Below are 24979 nucleotides of genomic sequence, written 5' to 3' on the forward strand. Positions count from 1 at the left end.
TTGGCTGTAGATGCAATAAATAACCATCCAAGTCCTGTAACATAGTGGAGTTGCAAGCACACAGCCATCACTGGTGCAGAAGGAACTAACCCATCATCCTCATCCTTTACAGGTACCAACGTAGCCACAGCAGAAGGCACAACATCAGGTTTTAAACATGACCGTGGAATATACTGCTTAAGCCTATTCATATTGCAAACAAGAGTTTTACGTTTTCAGTCTGGAGTTTCTATCACATAATCCATCTCACTGATCTTATTCATGATAATTTATGGCCCTGAAAATCTCATTGGTAATGAAGACCCTACATGAGGCAACAAAACCAAGAAATCGTCACCTGGCTGAAATGAACGGAATGTAGCAATTCTATCACATAATTTCTTAATTTTCAATTGTACCGTGATCTGTTCAATTGTACTATCTTTCATATCCTCTAACCATATGTCCAAACATTAATTCAACTGTCTTCAACTGTCTCTCGAACCGCAAATAAGCAACCTCCTCAATGGAGCGCCAGCCTATTAGGCTACAGCCCCAAATTCAACGTCAAATGGCGAAGCCATAGATCTGAGCAACCCAACACGGGCCGGCGTAAGCAGCACAGAGGGGGGTAGGACAGGGACCAGGATGACAACAGATACACTGACAGGCACAGGCACAGACACAAAGGGGAACAAAGTGACTGGGACAGACAATGTGATGGGGATGGACACAGTGACAGGGACGAGTACAAAACTACATAAAGGACTATTAGAGTCCAGGTAAGCTGGCAGGAGCCCCAGCCTGTCCCCCAGTCATCGGCGGGGCTGGAGTCCTATCCGCCTGTGGGGGAATCGCCCCTCGCTGATTTGGGGGGCGGTGACTTCCGCGTACTCATTTCAGGAGGCTGGAGTGGGCACTGGTGTGGCCTCCCCCTTTCCTCTATGAGGCTTAGGTACAGGTGCATGCGTCCCGGGACTGTATGCCCTAGTAGAGGGAGTTTCCTCCTCCTCGGAAGTCACCTCTAGGACTGGCTAGATTGTGCCTAGGTGAAACCTCCTGGGCGGAGCGTTGTGCAGTACGTGCTGGAGGCTCGTCGTTCCCGTGAACGTCCAGTGAACATTACTGTCTGCAAGAGAATCTCCATGGAGGACTTCCTCTACCTCCATCGATGGATCCTCCACATAATCGGACTAAAAGTCAGACTGCATAGTGACGTCGCTGTACCCTCTCTCTCCATACTCAGCATAGCCCTCAGAATAGTCCATGTAGGGGTTGTAGGACCCAGCAGAATCTGGAAAGTTCGACCCTGGACCATATTCAGGGCCTCCTCAAAATCGTCCAGTGGCCTCCTCCCCTGTTGTGGTAGTGTGAAGTGAGGCTAGGATGATGGAGGGTCACTCCACGGGGTAGTAGGACTCTACAGAGTGCAACTCTGAGTACTGGACATCATTGTACCAGTCCCAGTAGCCCAGGTCTGTGGGTCCCGTACGACTTCACCGAGTCCCGACCCAGACCACACTCACCAACTCCCCCAGTGCCACTCTCCCCTGCTGTGGGAGTGAGGAGCACACCCAAGAATAAGGAGGGCTTCCCTGCGAGGGTTGTGGGAGGGCATTTATGTCCCTTCTTACCCTTCCTCTTTTTCCCTTTCCCAGGCATCCTTCGTCGGACGGTGTTTCTGTAACATTAGGAGACTAAGCAGGATGCAGGGATGAGTTACGTTGAAGAAAACCACAGAGAACAAAGAATACGTAGCAATTAAGTTAGTATAACATCAAACACCAACACCAGACAACAGAACCATAGGGGTTTATATACACACGTAAATGAAAAACAATTACAAACAGGTGTGACACATGGGGGGTGTGGCAACACAGTATAGGTTGATGAAGGGAGGTGGTATCTTTAGAATTGGTTTGCTCGGTGAACTGACAGGTGTTATAAGAGCCTTTTATGTCAGACTTTAATGCTGGCCCAAAGAAATGCTGCAAGATATGTTTGTATGTTTTGTTCACCCCCAATTAACCTGCTACCAAGTGATTATGTGCTCAAGTTAAAACCTAGGCTCGGTACTCCTGACACAACTATTTGAACAATCCAATTACACTTCTTCTTTTCTCAGTATGAAGACGGAGTCCACCTCAATATGCCATCACCCCACAGATATGTGGGTACTGTAGAATCGACATTGTGCACTCTATCCATGCTCTCTCTGCAATGTTGTAATGAAGGATCTTTAAGCTGAGCATGAGTAAGCTGTTCTTTAGTGGCACAGAAATCCACGTTAGCAAACACCCCAAGTGATTTAAAAGGCCTACTCGACTCAGTACACTGCTCAACATCAAGCTCATCAGGCTTAACGGATACATCTCTAGGCTCTGTATGGAACCAATTTGACTCATGCATGTCCACAACATCCTCAAATTTATGACTCTGAGCATGGGTAACTACACATGCTGGAAAAATAGATAGTAACTCTTTATCCTCCATAGTCTGTACAACAGTATTACCATCTGGATGCCTTATTACTTCAGGGACATAAAGAACACTTTTCCCTGCACAATCCATTCCCATTATAAAGGAAACCCCAAAAGTAGGCAACATATAACAGATCCCAACAACAACTGTTCCCATAACAAGTTCCGACTGCAAGCTTATAGAGTGTAAATTTATAGAGTGTAAGGGAGTGTAAGTACAAGTTCTCTAAGCTGTTTGAAGGAAGTGACTTTACTCACTTTGCACCATTTATAGAGCAAGCCACTAATGTCCCGTGCAAACTCAACATACGTCTTGTTGGCTGTTTCTGAAATTCTGGTGAGACGCTTCCAGATGCCTTGACCACATCATAATCTAGGCTTTTATCATCAGGCAATGCAGAGAAAACCTCCTGAGACTTAGCAACTAGTGTGCACTGGAGCAGAAGATTCCATACTCTTCTAGGCCATTTCAAGGTGGTAGCTACAGGCTAGAAAGCGTCAAAATAGGACTCAACTTATGACTCCTGAAACTGCGGTACAAGGCTAATCTGTGGACTAACATAGAAGTCATTCACCTGACCAACTGGATGTGGACAAACAAGGTACAGGCATGGGTCTCTCTGCAAACCTTACCTCCAGCTCCAAATGCCGCAGCCTTATCTCTTTCAGCCTGGACTTCCAGGACACGAACCTGCTTGCGTTACAACTCCATTCAAGCTCCTTCAAGCATATCATCAAGCCAGGGTTGGAAACAGGAGTCAAAGGACTAATATAAGTGTCACTGGCAGGCACCAACATGTCCTCCTCTTCTGCTTCCTCCTCAGGTGAAAGACCTTCCACAGCACTGCCCACACTCCTAAAGACAGCACAAGCACTTTCAGGCAACACCCATTTTTCCACCAACTGTCTATGCAGATCAGCCTTGATGTCAACCTTTGTAGCAAAATGGTTTTCTTGAATACTGAAAAAAATCAGCAACGAGTAGCAAATCTGCCTTGCAGCAAATGTCAAACTCCTCCAATGAAGGTGCAGCGGTAAACGCGTCTAAATCAAATATGGTAAAAACTGAAACCGCAAAAACTCCCCACACCAAAAAAAAAATAAAACAGCCAAGCAGAAACACGCAGAGACCAAAACAAGCAGAAGAGCCCCCAATTTATTTTACGACCCTATTACCAACCCTGGGTGGGCTTCAGGGTGGGTTTTACCAAGCCTTTTCAAGAGCTCAAAATCTAAGACCATAAAAGTGTGCAACATAAAAAAGAAACATAGAGACACACTCTGTACAGTGTTTTCAGTGATGTATTCTTTGTTTTCTTGTTACATACAGGAACAAAACACATCCAAAATATATAGACAACATAATCTTTCTTAATAGGAGTATTTCTTCAGTAGGGACTTTATGGCAACACAACAAACAAAAAGTCTACTAAAGGGAATTCAATCATTAACTTCCCTAAAACAAAAGTAAAATAAAATACAAATCACGAAGAAAAGGCCTCGAGGGAAGCAAGCCGGCGTCAGGAACAGGCTGAGGGCTCAGGCACACTGAGCTCCCTTACCTAGCATCCTGCTAGCCAATGTCCAGTCTCTGGACAACAAGCTCGATGACCTCCGGGCCAGGATAAAGTTCCAGAGGGACATTCGGGACTGCAACCTCATATGCTTCACCGAGTCGTGGCTGAACCTAGCGGTACCGAACCACGCCATCCAGCCGGCCGAGTTCTTCTCGGTTCACCGCATGGACAGGATGGCAGATTTGGGAAAATCAAGAGGCGGTGGAGTGTGTGTGATGGTAAACAACAGCTGGTGCAACAATGCCAATGTTGTTACTCTCGCCTGCTCCTGCTCACCCAACCTGGAGCTGCTCGCCTAAAAGTTTCGTCCTTTCTACCTTCCTTTGGGAGTTCACTTTGGTGATCATCAACACTGTGTACATTCCACCTCAGGCCAACACGGACATTGCACTGTGTGAACTTCATGAGGCTCTCATACAGTTTCAGGCACAACACTGGGACGCTGCACTTATCGTGGTGGGGGATTTCAACAGCGCTAACCTCAAGCGTGCAGTGCCCAACCTTTACCAGCACGTGCCCTTCCCCACCAGGGGAAATAGAACACTTGACCACTGCCACACCCGGTACAAGGACAACTACAAGGCACTAGCTCATCCACCGTTTGGCAAGTCGGACCACGCCGCCATCTTCTTCCTACCAAAATATAAACAAAGGCTGAAACAGGAAGCTCCGGTTCAGAGGGAGGTCGCGCGCTGGACAGACCAATCAATGGCCTTTCTGCAGGACGCTCTGGATGACACAGATTAAGACATGTTCTGGCGCAGCACTGATGATGTCAGCAAGTTTACGGAGGCAGTAGTGGGGTTTATTGGGAAACTGGTGGACTACACGATTCCAAGAGCCACCAACAAGAAGTTTCCCAACCAGAAGCCCTGGGGGGACAAAACCATCTGCGAGGCTCTGAACTCTTGCGCTGCTGCCTACAACGCAGGCATCATAAGCGGGAACATGGACGAGTACAAATCTGCGACATACGGAGTGCGCAGGGCAGTGAGAGAGGCGAAGCAGCGCTACGGGAGGAAACTAGAGACACAGTTCCAGCAGAGTGGCTCTAGATCCCTGTGGCAGGGATTATGGATGATCACGGACTACAGGAGCCCACCCTCCAGATCAATAAGTGCTGATGAGTCTCTGGCGATTGAGCTAAACACATTCTTTGCTTCGAGGCTACATCTAGCAGTGCTAATGCTAACAGCGCTAATGCTAACAACGCAAATGGTGCTATCGGCGCAGCGAATGGCACATGCGCAGAGCCCACCATAGAACAGCGCCCCCTCATCATCATGGAGAGTGACGTGAGGAGAGTGTTCAAAAGAGTGAATACCAGGAAGGCAGCGGGACCAGACGGTATCTGCGGGAGAGTCCTCAAAGCCTGCGCAGACCAGCTAGCCCCAGTATTCACCCACATGTTCAATCTCTCCCTGACGCTCAGTACTGTCCCATCCAGCTTCAAGCGATCCACCATCATCCCCGTCACAAAGAAACCTCAACCCTCAATGACTACCGCCCTGTTGCCCTCACATCAATCGTGATGAAGTGCTACGAAAAGCTAATCAGAGACTTCATCACCTCTTCACTACCAGCCTCCATGGACCCACTGCAGTTTGCATACTGCCGCAACCGCTCCACTGAGGATGCAATTGCACATCTGCTCCACACCAAACTGACACACCTGGATAAAGGGAGGGGTAGTTATGTTAAAATGCTGTTTGTCGACTACAGTTCAGCATTTAACACTATCATTCACTCCCTACTCACTACTAAGTTGGAGGATCTAGGACTGCATACATCCCTGTGCGACTGGATCTCCTAACAGACAGACCACAATCAGTACGGGTGGGCAACTGTGTCTCATCCACCCTCACCCTCCACACTGGAGCTCCTCGGGGTTGTGTCCTAAGTTCCCTGCTCTACTCACTACGACTGCACAGCCACTTCCAACTCCACCATCACTGTCAAGTTTGCTGACGATACCGTCGTCATGGGCCTGATCTCGTACAACGATGAGAGGGCCTACCTGGAGGAGATTAAACACCTGGAATACTGGTGCCAGGAAAATAATCTCCTCCTAAACATCAGCAAGACAAAGAAGCTGATTGTGGATTGCAGCAAGAAGCAGGAGCGGCACTACCAACCTGTGAGGATCAGTGGAACCACGGGGGAGAGAGTAGATAGTTTCAGATACCTTGGAGTTCACATCTCACAGGACCTGTCCTGGTCCTGGTCCTGGTCCTGCCACACCAACTCCCTAGCAAAGAAGGCTCGTCAGCGTTTTTACCACCTCAGACGCCTAAGAGACTTCAGACTGCCATCCAAGGTACTGCGGAATTTCTACACCTGCACTATCGAGAGCATCCTCATGGGGAACATCACAGTCTGGTTTGGGAACAGCACCAAGCAGGACAGACAAGCACTCCAAAGGGTGGTGCATTCAGCAGAGCGCATCACTCATACGAAACATCCTGACCTGCAGACCAGCTACTACAAGCAGTGCCAGACCAAGGCCAGGAGGATTGTGGACCCCACCCATCCCAACAATATGCTCTTCTCTCTCTTGAGGTCAGGGAAGCGCTTTCGCTCCCTGAAGACCATTAGATAGAGACTGAAGAGGAGCTACTTCCCACAGGCCATTCGGGCCCTGAATCAGGGAAACTGATAAACTGTGGGGACCACCACCACCAAGTGACTGTAAATTTGTAAGTTAGATTTGCACATTGTGTACATACACACATCCATATATCCATATATACATTGTACATTGTGTATATATACATATACATATATTGTACATACATTGTTATATATATATATTTTTGTATATATATAGATGTAGATATATTTCCTTATGCACCCCTGTTTTTTTTTCCTCAGTTTGAACAGAGCACTCTCAAACCATTTCACTGCGAGTTATACCATGTATGACTATGTACGTGACAAATAAACCAAACTTGAACTTGAACAAAGCAAAAAACTAAAAAACCAAAACACAGCATCCACCTACAACTCCAAAAAATAAGAAAAGAACAGTACTCAATATTTCTGACAATCAAATATTTGTATATGACTGTCATGAATGGCCACCCTCCTGGCGTCCCTGTTGTCATGGTTTCCCTGTCGTCTGTTTTGCTGCACTCCCTGGTTCTGCTCCTTAGTTTCGTTTTCTCCGTCCCTCATCTGCTACTAGAGATGCCACTCAGACTGATCCTGGTCCTGTTCCCGGCGTGAGATGCCGCCCATCCTGAGCGACGCCACCCGTCCTGAGACTATTCCAGGCATGAGAGAAGCTGCCCGTCCGTCCTGTTACCAGGTCTGTTCCCATAGCCGCGCCTCTGGACCCACCCGTTCCTGTTCCTGGAGTGGAAGAAGCCACTCCACGAGCTCCCGTGCCTCATGCCTTGAAGCTCTTCTGTGCCCCAAAAGGCTGCCACTGCCATTTCTCCAGTCTCTTCTGTGTCCTTAGACCTGCCTCCTGTTTCACAGGCCTCATGTTCCCTGCCCATCCTGCTAGATGTGTCTCCTGCTGCCTCTGACCCTGGGTTCCAGCCCTCCTGCCCCAGCCTGTGTGTCCTGTTGCCTGTGTGCCTCCTGTGTCTCCTTTGTTGCCTGCTCCTCCTGCCCCATCATTTTTGCCTTCTGCGTTGCCTGGTGTTGTCTTTCCTCCTGTTGTGTTGTCTGTCCCTGTGCCCGTTTCTGTGCTCAATCCAGTGCCTGTGTCCGTTTTTGTTCCTGTTCCTTTGTCATTGGCCTGGTCTGTTTTGCGTTTTTGTTTTCTTCGTCCTTTTGTGCCTCCAGTCGTACCTCATCGTTTATTGTCTTTTGTTGTTTCTCCTCGGCCTCCCTCCTGGCACTTTTTTCATCCTCAGTCTGTTTCTGTTGTTGGTTCTGCTTCCACTTCCACGTCCACTTCTGCTGCTGCTGTTTCTGCTCCTGTTGCTGTCGCTCCTGTTCCTTCGGTTCCTGTGTCTATTCCTGCTTTTGCTCCTGGTTCTTGTCCTGTTCAGTCTTCTCCTGTTGCTCCGTTTTCAGTGCCTGCTCCTGTGTCTGCTTCTGTTCCTGTGCCTGTTGCTCATCGTGCCCCTTGTTTGGCTCCTGTTTATGCTCCTGTGTCTCGTCTGGGTCCTCTCTGCTCTACGTCTTCTCCGTTCTGTTTCTGTTGGTATCTTGTCCTAGTCCTGTTTTGTTTTGGTGGTTCCTGTTTGTGCGCGCCCAGGTGTTGCATGCTTTGGGATGGGGGGTTGGGGGGTACTGTCACAATCAGTCCCTCCCAGCTTCCATGTTCTGTGTTTCCCCTGTCTTGTGTTTTTTTAGTTCCATTCCATAGTTTTGTTTTCTCCGCACGTCGTTTGACTTTCAACACCCGTCCCTCATTTAGTTCATGCATTTAAACCCTTCTTGATCCCTGTGTTTTGGCAGTTCATTGCTTGTTTCTTGACTCTGTACATGCTTATTTCATATGGTTTTGTTTCTTTGTAGTCTGTGTCTATGTGTTTATCATAGCCTTCGAGTTTCCTAGCCTTTGTGTTTCGTAGCCATGAGTCTGTTATAGCCTGCTTCCCTTGTTTGCCTTAGTGTGATTGTTTATCATGTTTCCCCATACTCTCCGTGTCTTGAATTAATTTTAAATGTGAGCCTTTGTGTTATGTATAATTACTGGAGCATGACAGAGGTTTATGTGCAATGACTTTATTGGAATCTCTGTAGGGGACTTTTAATATCAAACCCATTTTCAAAAATCTTCTGAAATTCAGTGCATTAATAAAACTTTTTATTCATAGATAGATAGATAGATAGATAGATAGATAGATAGATAGATAGATAGATAGATAGATAGATAGATAGATAGATAGATAGATAGTGTAAAGGAAATACTATGTGCTTCAGTGATTCACATACATTCAGCAGTATCCTGTTCCCTAGGAAAAATGTTTATGTAAGCAAAGAACTTTAAGGGAGTGAGACAGTAGATCAGATAAGCAGGAAGATGTCTCTCGTTTTATTGCCTGCAATTGCTTTACTGCCTGCAATTAAGGGATGACACTCAAGCAAGATTGTTACCAGCCGGCCTGAAAGAGATAAGCAACGCTTAAAGCTTAATGGTGTATGAGCCATAGCAACAAGAGGCAGGAAGTCCGTGATTGGTCAAGGCATACAGTTAGAATTGTATATCAAGCAATGTTCTGTATGACTCGGGGCTTCTCTTGGTAGTGAGCCCCACACTCTGTGGAATCTTTCTTTTCTATTAAAACCTTTTTTACTTATTATCCACATCTGACTCCCCGTTTCATTGAATTTCTGCCACAATAGATAGATAGATAGATAGATAGATAGATAGATAGATAGATAGATAGATAGATAGATAGATAGATAGATAGATAGATAGATAGATAGACCTTTATTTTCATTGCATACAGTACAAGTACTAATTGTTCTAGCACTTCTAGCACATAGTTTATTGCACATAAAGTTAATAATCATATTAACATATCATATCAAATCTGTTTCAACCCACTGCTCTCTCTCTCTCTCTCTCTCTCTCTCTCTCTCTCTCTCTCTCACACACACACACACACACACACACACACACACACACACACACACACACACTCCTGTGCTTCCTGTAGTTGTGAGAGTGAAGCTGCTGCATCAGTAATGTCCTTTTAGCAAATCTCCAGTTGGTTAACTGTTACCTGCTCCTGTCATCAGGAGTTTAACCAGGAGACTGAGAGACACTGGCAGGAGCAGAGACACTATTGCTGTGGTTCTGTGTGTCTCCATGAATCCTGATATGTGCATCATTCTTAGAGGTGATATCAACATAAAATATGTCATGAAAAGGTTTTGTGAAAAGATGGTAAATACTTTGGGGTTCTGTAATAGAGAATATGTACCCATAATATGTTTAACAGACTGCACCAATCTCCAGTTCAGCACAAGTGCCACTAACACATGGGCAGTAGCACAGCGGTGAGATTCAGCGCCATGTAATTAGTCTCATAACACTGGATACATTCTATCTTCATTTGTCAGTTTGTGTGTTTAGTTGAAAGTCTATTGTGGTTCCTCTCCTCCACAGAGTGTGTCATTGTTCTGTATCACATCCTCCCCCTCCACACCTGCAGTAGGTCCCAGCTGCAGCAGTGCAGTCTCTGTGCAGTCTGACTGAGGGAGGTTTTTGTACGACTCTCTAACACTGTGTGAACACACCACCACTATGTACACTCTGACAGTAATAATCTCCTGCATCTTCAGTCTGGACTCCTCTGATGGTCAGAGTGAAGTCAGATCCAGATCCACTACCACTGAAACGAGCTGGAGTTCCTGACTGTAATGTTTTCACATATCTAATCAGGAGTTTAGGAGCTTCTCCAGGTTTCTGCAGGTACCAGAATATCCCTTCATCTCCATCACTCCAGCGGTGCACTGCAGGGTTGGTTCTACAGCTGATGGTGACTGTGTCTCCTGGAAGAGCAGATTTCACTGAATCTTGAGTCACTGTTACCTGCCCTCTGGATCCTGGGTAAGAAATAATAAAATCATAAAAAGGTAACATTTGCCTGTACAGATACTTTTGTTTAGTTACTCTAAATCTGTGAAAAGTGCATTTTAAATAAGAGTAGTAGACGTGTGTCACATGGATAGTTCACCACAGAGGTAAAGCAGTGAGTTACCTTGAGTCCAGAGGAGCAGTGTGCAGATGAAGATGGGGATCAAAGTCATGGTTGCTGTGGGTGAAGTTGCTGGGGCAGGCAGCTCTCAGTCATGAAGTGTTAAATTCACAGGACTATAAACACTCCCAGAGCACTGAAGCAGGTGTTGCACATGCAAAGTGACATCTCTGTATTAATACACATCTACCAAATACTCTCTGTGGCCTCTCTGTATTAATACACATCTACTAAAGAATCTCTGTAGCCTCTCTGTATTAATACATGTTTACTAAATACTCTCTGTGGCCTCTCTGTGTTTCAGTTTTTTTATGGTTCCTTACACACTATAATTAAAACTCTCACAGTTAGTGAAATCTGAGACTCAGACAGCAAAACCTCAGCCCAGATCTGCACAACTATAAGCAAATTCTCAGCCTCAGACTTTACACAAATCCCTTCTGCTAAACACACTTCTCTACATTAGAAACAGAAATCTAACATTTACAGCATTCAGCAGACACGCTTATCCAGAGTGACTTACAAAAGTACATTGCCATGTACTCATAGAATATATCCAAGTACAGTAGGTTAGAATTAAACATACCAATGAACTAGAATAATGTAGAATACAGGGATGAATGCTGATACCTAGAAGTGCAAAATATATAAGGTCTATCTTAAACTATGATATGTGCTATAAATAATAAGTGTTATAAACAAAATATGCTAGAGTTTGTTAAACAACATAAATAATGCCCTACAATAAATATTAAATTAGTCAGTCAATATGGGAGCAGGGTCAGTTGTCCTTTAAATATTCCATAAATAGATGGGACTTCAGTCTGCGTTTGAAGACTGCAAGGGACTCTGCTGTCCGGACAGCAAGTGAGAGTTCATTCCACCATCTTGGAGTCAGGACAGAAAATAGTCTCGGTGCTTGTCGTCCATGAGACCTGAAGCAAGGTATTTCAAGCGGAGCCGTACTTGAGGTTCGAAGTACATGAGGTACGGCTCGGGCTTTAAACGTTGACTTCATGTATGAAGGGGCTGGTCCATTTTTGGCTTTGTAGGCAAGCATCAAGGTTTTAAATCTGATGCGTGCAGCTACAGGGAGCCAGTGAAGGGAGCGCAGCAGTGGAGTAACGTGTGAACTTCAGAAGATTGAAGACCAGTCGTGCTGCTGCATTCTGGACAAGTTGTAGAGGTTTGATGGCTCTTAGAGGAGGACCAGCAAGTACTGAGTTGCAGTAGTCTAGCTTTGAGATCACAAGAGACTGCACAAGCACCTGGGTGGCTTCCTGTGAAAGAAAGGGTAGAATCCTTCATGTTACAAACAAGGAATCTGCAAGGCCGGGTTAGATTAGAAAAATGAGTTGAGAACGACAACTGGTTGTCCAAAGTTACGCCCAAGCTACGGGCAGCTTCGGATGATGATACCAGGGAGTTCTCAAAGGAAACAGTGAGGTCATGGTAAGGATTGGGAGTACCTGGGATGAACAGAAGCTCAGTTTTACTGGGGTTGAGCAGTTTTACTGGGTTGGGTTGTCATCCATGATGCGATGTCAGTCAAGCATGCCGAGATACGTCTGGAGACCTACATGTCAGAGTGTGAAAAAGAAAGAAATAATTGAGTTTCATCGGAATAGCAGTGGTAGGAGAAACCATGATAAGATATTACATCATCAAGAGAACGAGTTTACAAAGAGAAGAGAAGGGGGCCCAATACTGAGCCCTGTGGAACACCTACACGGTTTGGATGTGGATCCTCTCCATGTCACCTGATAGGATCATCCCTCCAGATAGGACTGAAACCATCTCCAAGCAGAGCCAGTCACACCAAGCCTGGAAAGAACAGAGAGAAAAAAGTTGTGGTTCACTGTGTCAAAGACTGCTGAAAGGTCTAGAAGAATCAAAACAGATGACTGTTTGGCAGCATGAAGTTTCTCAGTCACTGCTATGAGGGCTGTTTCTGTAGAATGTGCCAGTTTGTAGCCAGACTGATTGGGATCTTGCAGCTGGTTCTGGGTGAGAAAGATAAACAATGGATTATAAACTGCTCGTTCAAGGGCTTTTGAGAGGAAAGAGAGAAATAATACCGATCTGTAGTTGGTAACGCTGGAGCTGTCAAGTGTGCCCTTCTTGAGGATTGGTACCACCTTAATGGTTTTGAATGCAGTATACACGTATCCAGAAGGTAACATGGTGTCACTTCTACTAAATACACTTCTCTACTTTAGACACAGAAATCTAACATGACATCAATTCTACTAGTTTATCTGACTTTAAGTAAAAGACTTGCGGCATAAATATATGGAGGTATGTAATGTAGTCATGTGATGTGTTCACTTCAGTATTATTTGCTGCACACAACCTTTTTACATGTACGTTACAATGTTGTCTGGTGTTAACCTGACAAACGTAAGAAGAGGGAGAAACATCACTGGCCACAGATATATTTTGACTGTCCAGGGCCAACATGGTGGTAACATCACATTGTGGCTGCAATCACACATAATGGAGTTCTCCATCGCCATGGCAACCTGAATCCTTACAAAAACACAGTCTACACACAAACGTTATACAGACTACACACCATCACCACAGTCCACACACTCACGTTAGACAGATTACATACCATCATCACATTGTCATGTTATCATATACATTATTTTTCAAAAGAACTGAGGTGTTCTGCTACTTTTGTGTGGCTGTGTGAACTGTGTGTAGTAATTTTACAAAATGAGCCCTGTTTTCAAAAACAGCCTTAAGCAATCGTATAAAAACTATAATACACCAAATTCCTCCTCTCTTAGCTGTCATGACAATACAAAAAAAACTAAATCATCAATATTCATTAAATATTAGGACAGTGTCATAATGCTTATTTATATTATGTATGGTAGCTCACTGGTTAAGGTACTTGCCTATTAATCAAAAGGTTGCCAGTTCACCTCTCTGCTGTTGGGCCCCTGAGAAAGACCCTCAATTGCTCAAATTGTATTCAGTTATAACTCTAAGTTGCTTTGGATAAAAGTGTAAGCTAAATGCAAAAATTAATTTGGGAAAAGTAATTAATTTTTTTTTTTTAATTATCCATTTCTGAAATATGAAGCTTGTGTGTTTGTGTGTGTGTAGTCACTATAATGTGAAAGAGGTTTTTGGATGATGCTTCATTAGAATGTATCACTGTGGTCGACTTGTGGATGAGGCACTAAACTCAGTGTGAGTGGTAAACTGGACTGTGGGCGGCTCAGAGGTGAAGCACGGAGTTCTGACCAGTGTAGGAGAACAGAATGCAATAGCTCTGTCTGTATTCTGTTCTGTGTCCTGGAATTTCTCTTACTTCCACTGAAATAAAGCTTAATTTTGGACATTGTCTGCTCTTTTATAAGAGATAAACATCTTTATCAATGTTACCAGACAGTTTCTTGTGCCTGAGTGAGCTTATCTGAACAGACCAGAACATCTGGTGAAAGTGTGGCTCTATTCTGGGAGAAAGAGAATCACTCAGCCATGGTAATGCAAATCTGAGTTACACCCCACTGCTCGCACTCTCTCTCTCTCTCACTCGCTCTCTCGCTCTCGCTCTCGCTCTCTCTCTCTCTCTCTCTCTCTCTCTCTCTCTCTCTCTCTCTCTCTCTTTCTCTCTCTTTAGTCCTGCTGAGGTGGACTATGTCGCCCCCTGCTGTCCAGGTTAGTGGCTCACTCTCCCTATAGCTACACCAACACCGCCTAACATTCAGTTTATCACTACCCTGATTAAATGAACTAAATAAGAAAAACCAAAGGCCTCATTCCTAGTAAAGAGAACATGTTTAATGACACCCTCCATATTCCTACACTCACCTCACTGTTTACACTTCTTGTTCACACATCATTTTTGCACTTTCCATGTCTGCTGTATACATATGAAGCCCTGCAAATGTTTGTTTTTTATTGCCATTCTATTTCTATTATATTATTTTATTATTTTTATTGATGCTGTGAGCTACCTGTTTTGTTGTACAAGTACAATGATAATAAAGTATTTTCTGATCTTATCATATCATAGACCAGCGCCCTCCATACAGAACACGTTTCTTTATTAATTATTGATTCCCCCTCTTGTCACGGTAGGCCAGTCATCCAGCAGGAGGGACACACTTACTCCTGCCCAGGACCGCACTACACTACACTACACACTACACTACACTACACTACACACTACACACTACACTACACTACACTACACACTACACACTACACTACACTACACTACACACTACACACTACACTACACTACACTACACTACACACTACACACCTCTCGTCCCATCAGATGAGGACTAGCCTGGTTACACACTCACCACCCCCAGTTCACCTCCATCAAGAGTCCAGCGCTGAGTCTGACATCTCCATCCCAGCTCCCTATCAAGACCTCACTGAGGTATTCAGCCCAGTAAAGGCCACACAGCTTCCCCCACACAGAAAAACCGACTTCTCCATCAAACTACTGGATAACACCTGCCCTCCTCAGTGTAAGGTTTACCCTTTATCTCAGTAGGAAAACCGTGTGATGGAGCAGTATATTCAGCAGGCCTTAGAGCAAGAGTACATTTACGCCTCCACCTCCACCTCAGTGTCTTCTACGTATAGAAGGACAGCAGGCTGAAGCCTTGCTGGGACCACAGAGTTCCTAATACCCTTCTGGTGAAATATCCTCATTGCTGCTTTTGTGCATAATTTGTGAAATTGATTTGTAATACAATAGTCATGACTTATGTTTGACTGTCAAATAGCAAAAGTTTACATTGTAGGAGTTTTAGTGTGAAAGGTAGTATAGTATATAGATGGATGGACATGTTTTGGCTATGCTGAATACTGTTCTGTGCAGATGAGACTTTTCTGGTTTTTGGCATATTTTGGTTATAGTTATATTGCTCATTTTTCATTTGTACACATGAAGCTTTATATTTTGATATTCTGTGAGGCTTAATATCTAATTTAAAGTCATTGTTCAGTCATATTTTATGTCAGTCCCTCTAAGATTTGGTGAAAGTAATGTGACAGACCACACTTTTAATCAAGAAATGATTGTACAAAATTTCATTTTAAACATTTATTACACATTTCTATACTACTTTATTCATATATTTCACTACATTTGTGACCCAAACAGTTTGGGTCACAGTTTGATGTTATTTCCAACATCAAAACAGTTGATATTTCTTTATGCAGTGCTCTAGGTCAAATGGTACCTCATTAGGAATAGAGCTGAGATTTGTCTAAACATTTTCATGTAAAACATATGGGTATCACCTTTAAAGTAAATTTAAGAAAGTATGCAAAAACAGAGAAAATGCCCTGAGACTTCAGAAGATTAATTAGATCTGGGTATATCCATCGTTGTTTACCTTGACAACATACTGGTATATTCCTTTTCCCTAGACCAAGATGTTGATGGAGGTACAGATAGATGGTGTTTTTGATGTAGGTAGGGGTAGATGGTGGGGTGGTGGTAGCTCAGTGGTTATGCTACTTGATTTGTATTCAGAAGGTTGTGGATTCAAGCCCTGCTACTGTTGGGCCCCTGAGTAAAACTCTTAACACTCAAGTTGTAATCAGTCATAATTGTAAGTTGCCTTGGAACAAAGCATCAGCTAAGTAATATAAGTTTAACGTCTTTGTTGGAGGTACAAGTAGGTAGTGTTTTTGATGAAAGTACAGGTAGATCATGTTTTTTTTAGAGGTACGGATAGATGGTGTTTAATGGAAGCACAGATAAATTTTTTTTAATGGAGGTACAGGTAGATGGTGTTTTTGATGGAGGTATGGGTAGATGGTGTTTTTGATGGAGATATGCGTCTATGGTGTTTTTGATGGAGGTATGGGTAGGTGGTTTTTTTAATGGAGGTACAGGTAGGTGGTGTTTTTGATGGAGGTACAGGTAGATGGTGTTTAATGGAGGTACAGGTAAATGTTTTTTTAATGGAGGTACAGGTACATGGTGTTTTTGATGGATGTTGTGATGGAAAATATTATTCGATCATGTATTATCGTGTGATTCATATGTAATGATTCATATATAATCATGTTAATCCTTTCATCATATAATCCTATATGAATAGTTTAGTCTGCACACTCTGTCTCTGTATATTGTGTGAACAAAACGACTGTGGGAATGTTGCCTTATGACCTGCATGTGTCGTGACCTCGCATGTGTCGTAAAAGAGGAATTAGGCTTAGGCTTATCTTGCAAACTGTGTCTGTCCTGGTGAGTGCTCTGGTACTGCAGGAATGTTCATCGCCATAAGGAGCAGGGAATGGGTAAACAGATTACAGAGCACCCCTCTCTGGGGGTGAAGTTTAGGTATAAGGAGCAGGGAATGGGTAAACAGATTACAGAGCACCCCTCTCTGGGGGTGAAGTCTAGGCATAAGGAGCAGGGAATGGGTAAACAGGATTACAGAGCACCCCTCTCTGGGGGTGAAGTCTAGGCATAAGGAGCAGGGAATGGGTAAACAGGATTACAGAGCACCCCTCTCTGGGGGTGAAGTCTAGGCATAAGGAGCAGGGAATGGGTAAACAGGATTACAGAGCACCCCTCTCTGGGGGTGAAGTCTAGGCATAAGGAGCAGGGAATGGGTAAACAGGATTACAGAGCACCCCTCTCTGGGGGTGAAGTCTAGGCATAAGGAGCAGGGAATGGGTAAACAGATTACAGAGCACCCCTCTCTGGGGGTGAAGTCTAGGCATAAGGAGCAGGGAATGGGTAAACAGGATTACAGAGCACCCCTCTTTGGGGGTGAAGTTTAGGTATAAGGAGCAGAGCCAGTCTACCCCTTTAGAGCTTTTGCTTCAGAGCATTAGTTCTCAGACTGTTGTGTTCTGTATGTCCTATTTTCTTTATTAAATTACTCTTTTAATCACGTCTGACTTGCTGTTTATCCAAAATTCCACCACAATGTATAGATAGATGGTGTTTTTGATGGAGGTATGCATAGATGGTGTTTTTGATGGAGATACGGGTAGATGGTGTTTTAGATGACGGTACGGGTAGATGGTTTTTTTAATGGAGTTACAGGTAGATGGTGTTTAGTCAACTGGTTAGTCAACTTCACCCTCATTCCTTTTGGTGTTTGCAGCTTTTGGGTGGAGTGTCCCATACATTGTTTCCTAGACTCGATGTTGGCAGCTTGCAGTTCTTCTCTTTGCCAGCTTATCATGCCTGCTGGATAGCTGATAACTGGCATGGCATACGTGTTATGGTCATGATCTTATTGTTCCCAGTCAACTGAGTCTTGAGGACTTACCTTACCCTACAGAGGTACTTGAATGTTGCCGTCCATCTCATTGCTGCCTAATGATTCCCATGTGATAGGGATTCTTCAAGGTATTAGTAGGTGTCCTCCAGGTCTGAAGACATTTTCTATTTGTACTATTAGCCAACCACACCTTTCCAGTTGAAATGACATGATTCTTGCTGAAGGTCCTGGGTAGGTGCATCACCTACCCAGTCATTGTCTCTTTCTTTCTACAGCAGTAGAAATTAGTAATGGAATGAATAACTAGACAAAGTTGACAGCAAAGATCTAGTGTATTTACAAGTTTTGGTCTTTAAGGGCAATAAACAGGTGCAATCCTGTCATGAGTGACCAAGGCCTACACAACAAACAAAACCACACTATAAATAAAAAGATGACTGACTAAGCTAACAAAAAGAAACATACAATGAATACATTGTTATAAACAAAGATAAACCCACACCCAAACAAAATGGCAGCCACTCCCTACAACCAGTGTGTAATTATGTACAGGACAAGACATATATACAAGATACAAAAAAACATACATTATACAGCAATCAAACCAAAAGGGACCAAGAAAACCGTTATATCAAGGGGTGAATCCAAAATCATACACACAAAGCAAAACTAACAAGATCGAAATGCAGCAACACTATCAACAACAATCATTTCTCCAACAAATCCTAAGCTGAGCCCTTGTCTCTTCCTCTTCCTTTTATATGGTGCTCTGCTCACCAGGAAACCTGGTGTGGCTTGGGATGAGGGATACCGGAGAGGCAGAGGCAAAACCTGAAACACAGGGAAGATGGACACACAGGCAGACATAACATTACATATATCATCATTCAGCTTGGTGGCTAATATTCCTGATAGGAACTTCCATGTTGTGGACAGGCAGGTTACTGATCTGTAGATGGATGGTGTTTGGCCTTAGTGGGGGTTCTTCTGTTAGTCAGCCCAGATGGGAGCAGGTAGTTCATTTGTTCTGCTAGTCAGCCATGCAGAGCTATATATTTTTTTAGCCTGTAGGCATAGATGATATCAGGGCCAGGGGCCGCCATGTTCTTCATGTTTCTGACCCACTTTTTGGATATCTGCTTTTGTAATGCTGACCGTTTCCTGCTCTGGGAGATTGTGGTGCACTGCCTTGAGATCTTCTAACCACTGAGCACTGGTGTTCTGTGATGAGTCATTCTCCTATATATTCTTTCTGTGCTGTTGTTTTATCTCTGGGTGGATCCACAGTGAGGGTTATGATGCACTGCTACTGAAAGTACACTTTGGTTGGTTCATTGCTGAAGAAGCATTTACTCTTTTGGCTGTTGCTTCTTTTGTATGTCTCTGCAGTTTTGATGCCATTGCTGTTAACCTTTGTTTAGCAGACTGTATAGCTTCAATTAGGAGCTCCCCATTGTATCTCTTCTGTATCCAGAGTCCAAATTTGATCTTTATGCCCTTCTGGAGCTTTGTAAATTTTATTTACTTCTGAGTTGTCCTTTATCTTGGTCTCTATTTCCAAGCAGGACAGTGGGAGTGGCCTGAGACTTGTATTTTGTAGCCTAGGGTCTCAAGCATTCACATCACATAGACAAATACAAATAATCACAGAATTATTTAGATGGTATATTAAAACATTTAAAACACAATCAAACCTAAAAAAAAAAAAAAGGTTTGAAATTTCTGAGGGACATGGAACATCAGGTTTCAAGTGTTTCAATCCCAACGAAACCCTAACTAAGAAAAATCCACATATTATTAAATAAACACTAATCCAGGATTGAGCTACAGAAAGCCTTTATTCATCAATATCAATGAATCAGTGTTTATGATGGTTTAGCCATTCGTCTGAATGAGGTTCGCATGGTTTTGGAGATCGCTGAACACTTCGGGGCAGAAGTTTACGGCCTTTTTTTCTAGAGGACATAAAAGCGTTTGGTTCTATGTGTGAAGCTGCAAAAGATGAGATGAATCAGAACTGCAGCATCAGTCACCATAATAAAATACTTATGAAATACCGGCATTCTGACTGATAGACTTACAGTCCTGAACATGTCCAGAGGAGGAGCTGGGCTTCTGGTCATCAGCTACCAGGCCAACAGGGTTCACTTTATTTGACTTCTTGAAGAGCAAGAATTAAACAAAGCAAATTGAACAATCAGCATTCACAAAAGTAGCCAAAAGTGCTCTTTCAAAATAATACATTGTTCCAGTGAGCTGTGGAACAGCAGTGTATAATGTAATGTCACATGAGTGGTGTGAGGTATATAAAAAGTTATACCTACCTTCCAGTGAACGTTGATATTAGTAACTTTCTTTGGAATACTGAAACGGAACCCATAGTTCCTTTTCAGCAGCACACAGATTGGATCCATGAAACAGCTGTCAGTTACTCTGTCCTTTATTGTGGAATAAATACATGCCCCGCTCACAGCTGGGCTGGAAACCTTGGAACAGTTTGGAGACAGAGGCAGAAAATTTCTCTCATGTTGTCAGGAGAAGATTACTGACAACCTGTGTTGCTTTACTTTGGAACTCCTTGCTGAAAAATCCCTCAACCTGATTTGAAGAGCAGCCTACAGGAATATCTTCATTAAAAACCGTGTCTATCTTAGAGAATGAAATGTCCTTCCTTCCTCCTAGATCTCAGTTCTTCACACTGCTCCTGGATGAAGCTCTGCTACTTGTGAGTTTTTCCAAACTCTCCATTATACCAGGCACTTCATGGTGAGAGACTAGATTCTCTTTTGAACCTTTAGGTCTCACAGGTTCTTAAAACTCAGATTATATTTCTGAGTAATAAACATTTATAATGTCATTGATTATATTGTTTGTGTATGTTACAATAAGATCATCAACCAGGGAAACACCATGGTCATTAGAGAGCTGCAAAGCAGAGTGGTGGGAGGTTGGCTGGCTCTCACATTTGATAGAGGACTGCTCTTTAAAAGAACTCATGAATATGGCCTGAAGATACCTATGCACCTTCTTAAACAAGCCAGAGTTTGTTGGAACTTCTGAAATATCAGATTCACTTAGGCTACAAGAAAATGAATCACGAGCAATAAATATAGTAGTAGAGTCAGTTTCACTCCCTATCACACTTGATTCAACAAGCTTATCCAAAGCATCAACAACTGTAGTATTAGGAGAGCTTTGTCCTGTGCTAAGATTCAAATCAGTTTGGGTGGCTGTACCTCGTGCCATCTGCAGTGATGCATTTGTGGGAAGGACGTCACTCACTACCTGACTGACTGTGGTAAGGGATCTCCCAGACGTCGTTGTTGCTGTGCTGATTTCAGACTGATTTCAGTACTGGGAAGGAGGTGCAGCTGCTGACCTCGTCACTCTGAACCCTTGAATGCAAACTCACAGTCTGGCTTGCCTGACATATTTCAGATGAACTGGACTTAGCAGGCTGCATCTCATCCTTATATAAATCCAGGATTTTGCAGATGTCCTCATCAGTGCAGGAATCACCATCACCCTGCACTCTTGGTGGACTGAAGCACTGCAACACTTTTTGCAATACCAGATTCCCTTGCTACAAAACAGCAAAAAAAAGATCTCTGCTATGACTTCAGTGTTAGAATGAGTAATTGGACTTTTATCCAGTGCAACTGGAGTGTGTGTGGAGGATAGGATGGACCTGCCTGAAGAGCTCCACAGTTCAGTCATCGAGGCTGTGTATGAAGAGCTCCTCAGAAGAATTAAGGCCAGGAAGAATGTCAATGTGACCAAAGCATTTGTTACGACCTCATCTAGGCTGTGAGGCCATATCAAGGAAAATGAAATGTAAACGGCTAAGAGAATGTAAGCTGTAAAAAGTGAATAGCAATAAAACAAACAAAAGCACAAACGGAAGTCTCCTTTTGGTGTATTTCACAGAGGATATTATTTACAAACAATCTTACTGGTGCAATGTCTTCAGCAGTGACCCAGGCCAAAACAATAAACAAAATCCACACTAATGGAAGAAAAATACACACTAAATAATCCCAACAAACAAAAGAAACATACAACAGACTTTCCTACCTGACAGATAAACAGAAGCAAAACCCACACCCAACAAAAATGGCAGTCACTCCCTACCACCATTATCCAACACCAAAGCACCAAACAAAACAATATTTACACTCTCTGTACAATATCTACAGGTATATGTGCAACAGCTACTGAAGCAGGAGAGGCGAAGCCAAAGCACAAAGTCCAAAAATGGGGAAAACAAGGTCATACACAAGTCATACAAAATTGCAACCAAAAGCCAAACAAACCAACAAAACTGTGTGTCTTCCCTCTTCCCTTCATCCCTTGTGGGAGGGGCCATTAAATAGCAGGAGCAGTGAGAACTGTGTCCCTTAGTAAGCAGAGCACTACGGGCTGTGACCCCCATACTGGGAGAACGGCTCCAGCAGATCCCAGGAGCAACATCTGAGATCTCCATCCAGAAGATCACAGTCTAATTATTAGTTCTGTTGTATGTTTCTATAGGATTCATGACAATAGGTGTTACTAATGTTAGTATAGCACATTATTGAGTTATAAACTGGGGGTAGGCAGGAATAAACTAGGTAGAGGCAGGGGTAAACTGGAGAGAGGAGGGGTAAACTGGAGAGAGGCGGGGTAAACTGGAGAGACACAGGGGTAAACTGGAGAGAGACACAGGGGTAAACTGGAGAGCCACAGGGGTAAACTGGAGAGAGACACAGGGGTAAACTGGGCACAACAGAGGAAACTGGAAGGAGCTCCATCAGCAGATTGATGATTTCTCCAGAGGAATAATAAAAATGGGGTGTATTTTTTTTTCAGCTGCAGCTGTCTGAAGGGATTAAGGACTCAGTGAAGAAGAACCAGATACACTAAACCTGGATCAGCTCATGGTCATAGATAATATGTTTAACCATCCACATATTGTTTGTAGTTTTTCACATGTAATACCAAACACATACAAAACAAAAATCAATTTTAACATTGTACTGTCGTGAGTCGGTGTGTTGTGGTTCCTAGAAGAATGATTTTCTTTAGATGTGTGTTGTTCAGTAGTGAGTGAGTGTGATGGGGCATCTGTCCTGCACAGAGTGTCATTGTGCTGTATCACATCCTCCCCTCAGCACCTGCAGTAGGTCCCAGCTGCAGCAGTGCAGTCTCTGTGCAGTCTGACTGAGGGAGGTTTTTGTACGACTCTCTAACACTGTGTGAACACCCAGCTACTACTAATGTAATGTGCACTCTGACAGTAATAATCTCCTGCATCTTCAGTCTGGACTCCTCTGATGGTCAGAGTGAAGTCAGATCCAGATCCACTACCACTGAAACGAGCTGGAGTTCCTGACTGTAACTTAGTAGCAAAGTAGATCAGGAGTTTAGGAGTTTCTCTGGGTTTCTGCAGGTACCAGTGTAGATAATGTCCATTGATGCTGTGATAATACACTGCAGGGTTGGTTCTACAGCTGATGGTGACTGTGTCTCCTGGAAGAGCAGATTTCACTGAATCCTGAGTCACTGTCACCTGACCTCTGGATCCTATAGAATGAATACAAAACACAAAAAAAGTTAACAATGAACTGTACATATGCTTTTATTTAGTAGTTAAACTTTAGTAGTACATTGTGAATAGTGCATTTTAAATAAGAATAGTAGACCTGTGTCATATGGCGAGTTTACCACAGAGGTAAAGCAGTGAGTTACCTTGAGTCCAGAAGACCAGTGTGCAGATGAAGATGGGAATCAAAGTCATGGTTGCTGTGGGTGAAGTTTCTGGGGCAGGCAGCTCTCAGTCATGAAGTGTTAAACTCACAGGACTATAAACACTCCCAGATCCCTGAAGCATGAACTGCACATGCAAAGTGACCTCTCGGTATTACAGTTTTTTTTTTTTTACAATTCTTTACAGATATTAATATTAAAGATAACTCAGTTGTTGAAATATGACACTCAACTATAAGCACATTCTTAGCCTCACACTTTAATCAAATCACTACACACTTCTTTACTTTAGACAAAGAAATCTAACATAACATCAATTCTTCACCATTTCAGGGCATTGCCTATCAAAACCTCTCACCTGTGAAACAACTGATCAAACACAGGTGTAAAATGTACTTGGGATAATTAACATTTAAGTCATTTAGCTGACACTTTTATCCAAAGCGACTTACTGACTACACACCATCATCACAGCAGAAGACCAAGTGGATACAGAGCAGATCAGACATATTGTCATTGTTGTGTTATTGTATAAATTATTGTAGTTTAGAATGATGTTTTTGATTTTGCAAAAGAACTGAGGTGTTCTGCTACTTTTGTGTTGCTGAGTGAACTGTATGAAGTGTTTGACAACATTTTCAAAAACAGGCAATTATATTCCTGCTCTCTTAGCTGACATGACAACACAAAGTAGATTATTAATATTCATTAAATATTAGTTTTGGTGGAGATGGGAAAAGCAATTAAAGATTTTAAAAATTAATCATTTCTCAAATATGAAGCTTAGGGGTGTGTGTGTATGTGTGTGTGTGTGTGTGTGTGTGTGTGTGTGTGTGTGTGTGTGTGTGTGTGTGTGTGTGGTCACTATAATGTCAAAGAAATCTTTGGATGACAACTTCATTAGAATGTTTCACTGTGGTTGACTTGTGGATGAGGCACTAAACTCAGTGTGAGTGGTAAGTTGGACTGTGGGTGGCTCAGAGGTGCAGAAGAGAGTTCTGACCAGTGTAGGAGAACAGAATGCAGCAGCTCTGTCTGTATTCTGTTCTGTGTCCTGATATTTCTGTTACTTCCACTGAAATAAAACTTCATTTTGGACATTTTCTGCTCTTTTATAAGAGATAAACATCTTTATTAATGTTACCAGACAGTGTCTTGTGCCTGAGCTTATCTGAACAGATCAGAACATCTGGTGAAAGTGCGGCTCTATTCTGGGAGAAAGAGAATTGCTCAGCCGTGGTAATGCAAATCTGAGTTACACCCCATCTCTCTCTCTCTCTCTCTCTCTCTCTCTCTCTCTCTCTCTC

General features: G+C 43.3%; 1 protein-coding gene and 1 long non-coding RNA gene across 3 annotated transcripts; one reads left to right on the plus strand and one right to left on the minus strand.

The window, feature by feature from the left end:
* Nucleotides 1-4835: 4835 nt before the first annotated feature.
* LOC145657415 (uncharacterized) lies at nucleotides 4836-10227 on the plus strand. Of its 2 annotated transcripts, none has more exons than XM_081711799.1 (2): nucleotides 4836-6732; nucleotides 7189-10227. In XM_081711799.1, the coding sequence occupies exon 1, from the start codon at nucleotides 6018-6020 to the stop codon at nucleotides 6633-6635; it is 618 nt and encodes a 205-aa protein (XP_081567925.1). In that variant the 5' UTR covers nucleotides 4836-6017; the 3' UTR covers nucleotides 6636-6732; nucleotides 7189-10227. The 2 variants fall into 2 exon arrangements, with proteins under 2 accessions (XP_081567925.1, XP_081567926.1); XM_081711800.1 differs by having other exon boundaries at nucleotides 7221-10227.
* A 132-nt stretch (nucleotides 10228-10359) lies between these two features.
* LOC145657416 (uncharacterized) lies at nucleotides 10360-10972 on the minus strand. The gene is made up of 2 exons (XR_014123051.1): nucleotides 10705-10972; nucleotides 10360-10549 (listed from the first exon to the last, which is right to left on the minus strand). It is a non-coding gene; the product is annotated as an uncharacterized LOC145657416 (long non-coding RNA).
* Between the last annotated feature and the right edge of the window lie 14007 nt (nucleotides 10973-24979).

The sequence above is a fragment of the Electrophorus electricus genome, chromosome 4 (assembly GCF_041902795.1).
Source record: "Electrophorus electricus isolate QZ-2024a chromosome 4, ASM4190279v1, whole genome shotgun sequence".
In the NCBI taxonomy this organism is placed as follows: domain Eukaryota; kingdom Metazoa; phylum Chordata; class Actinopteri; order Gymnotiformes; family Gymnotidae; genus Electrophorus; species Electrophorus electricus.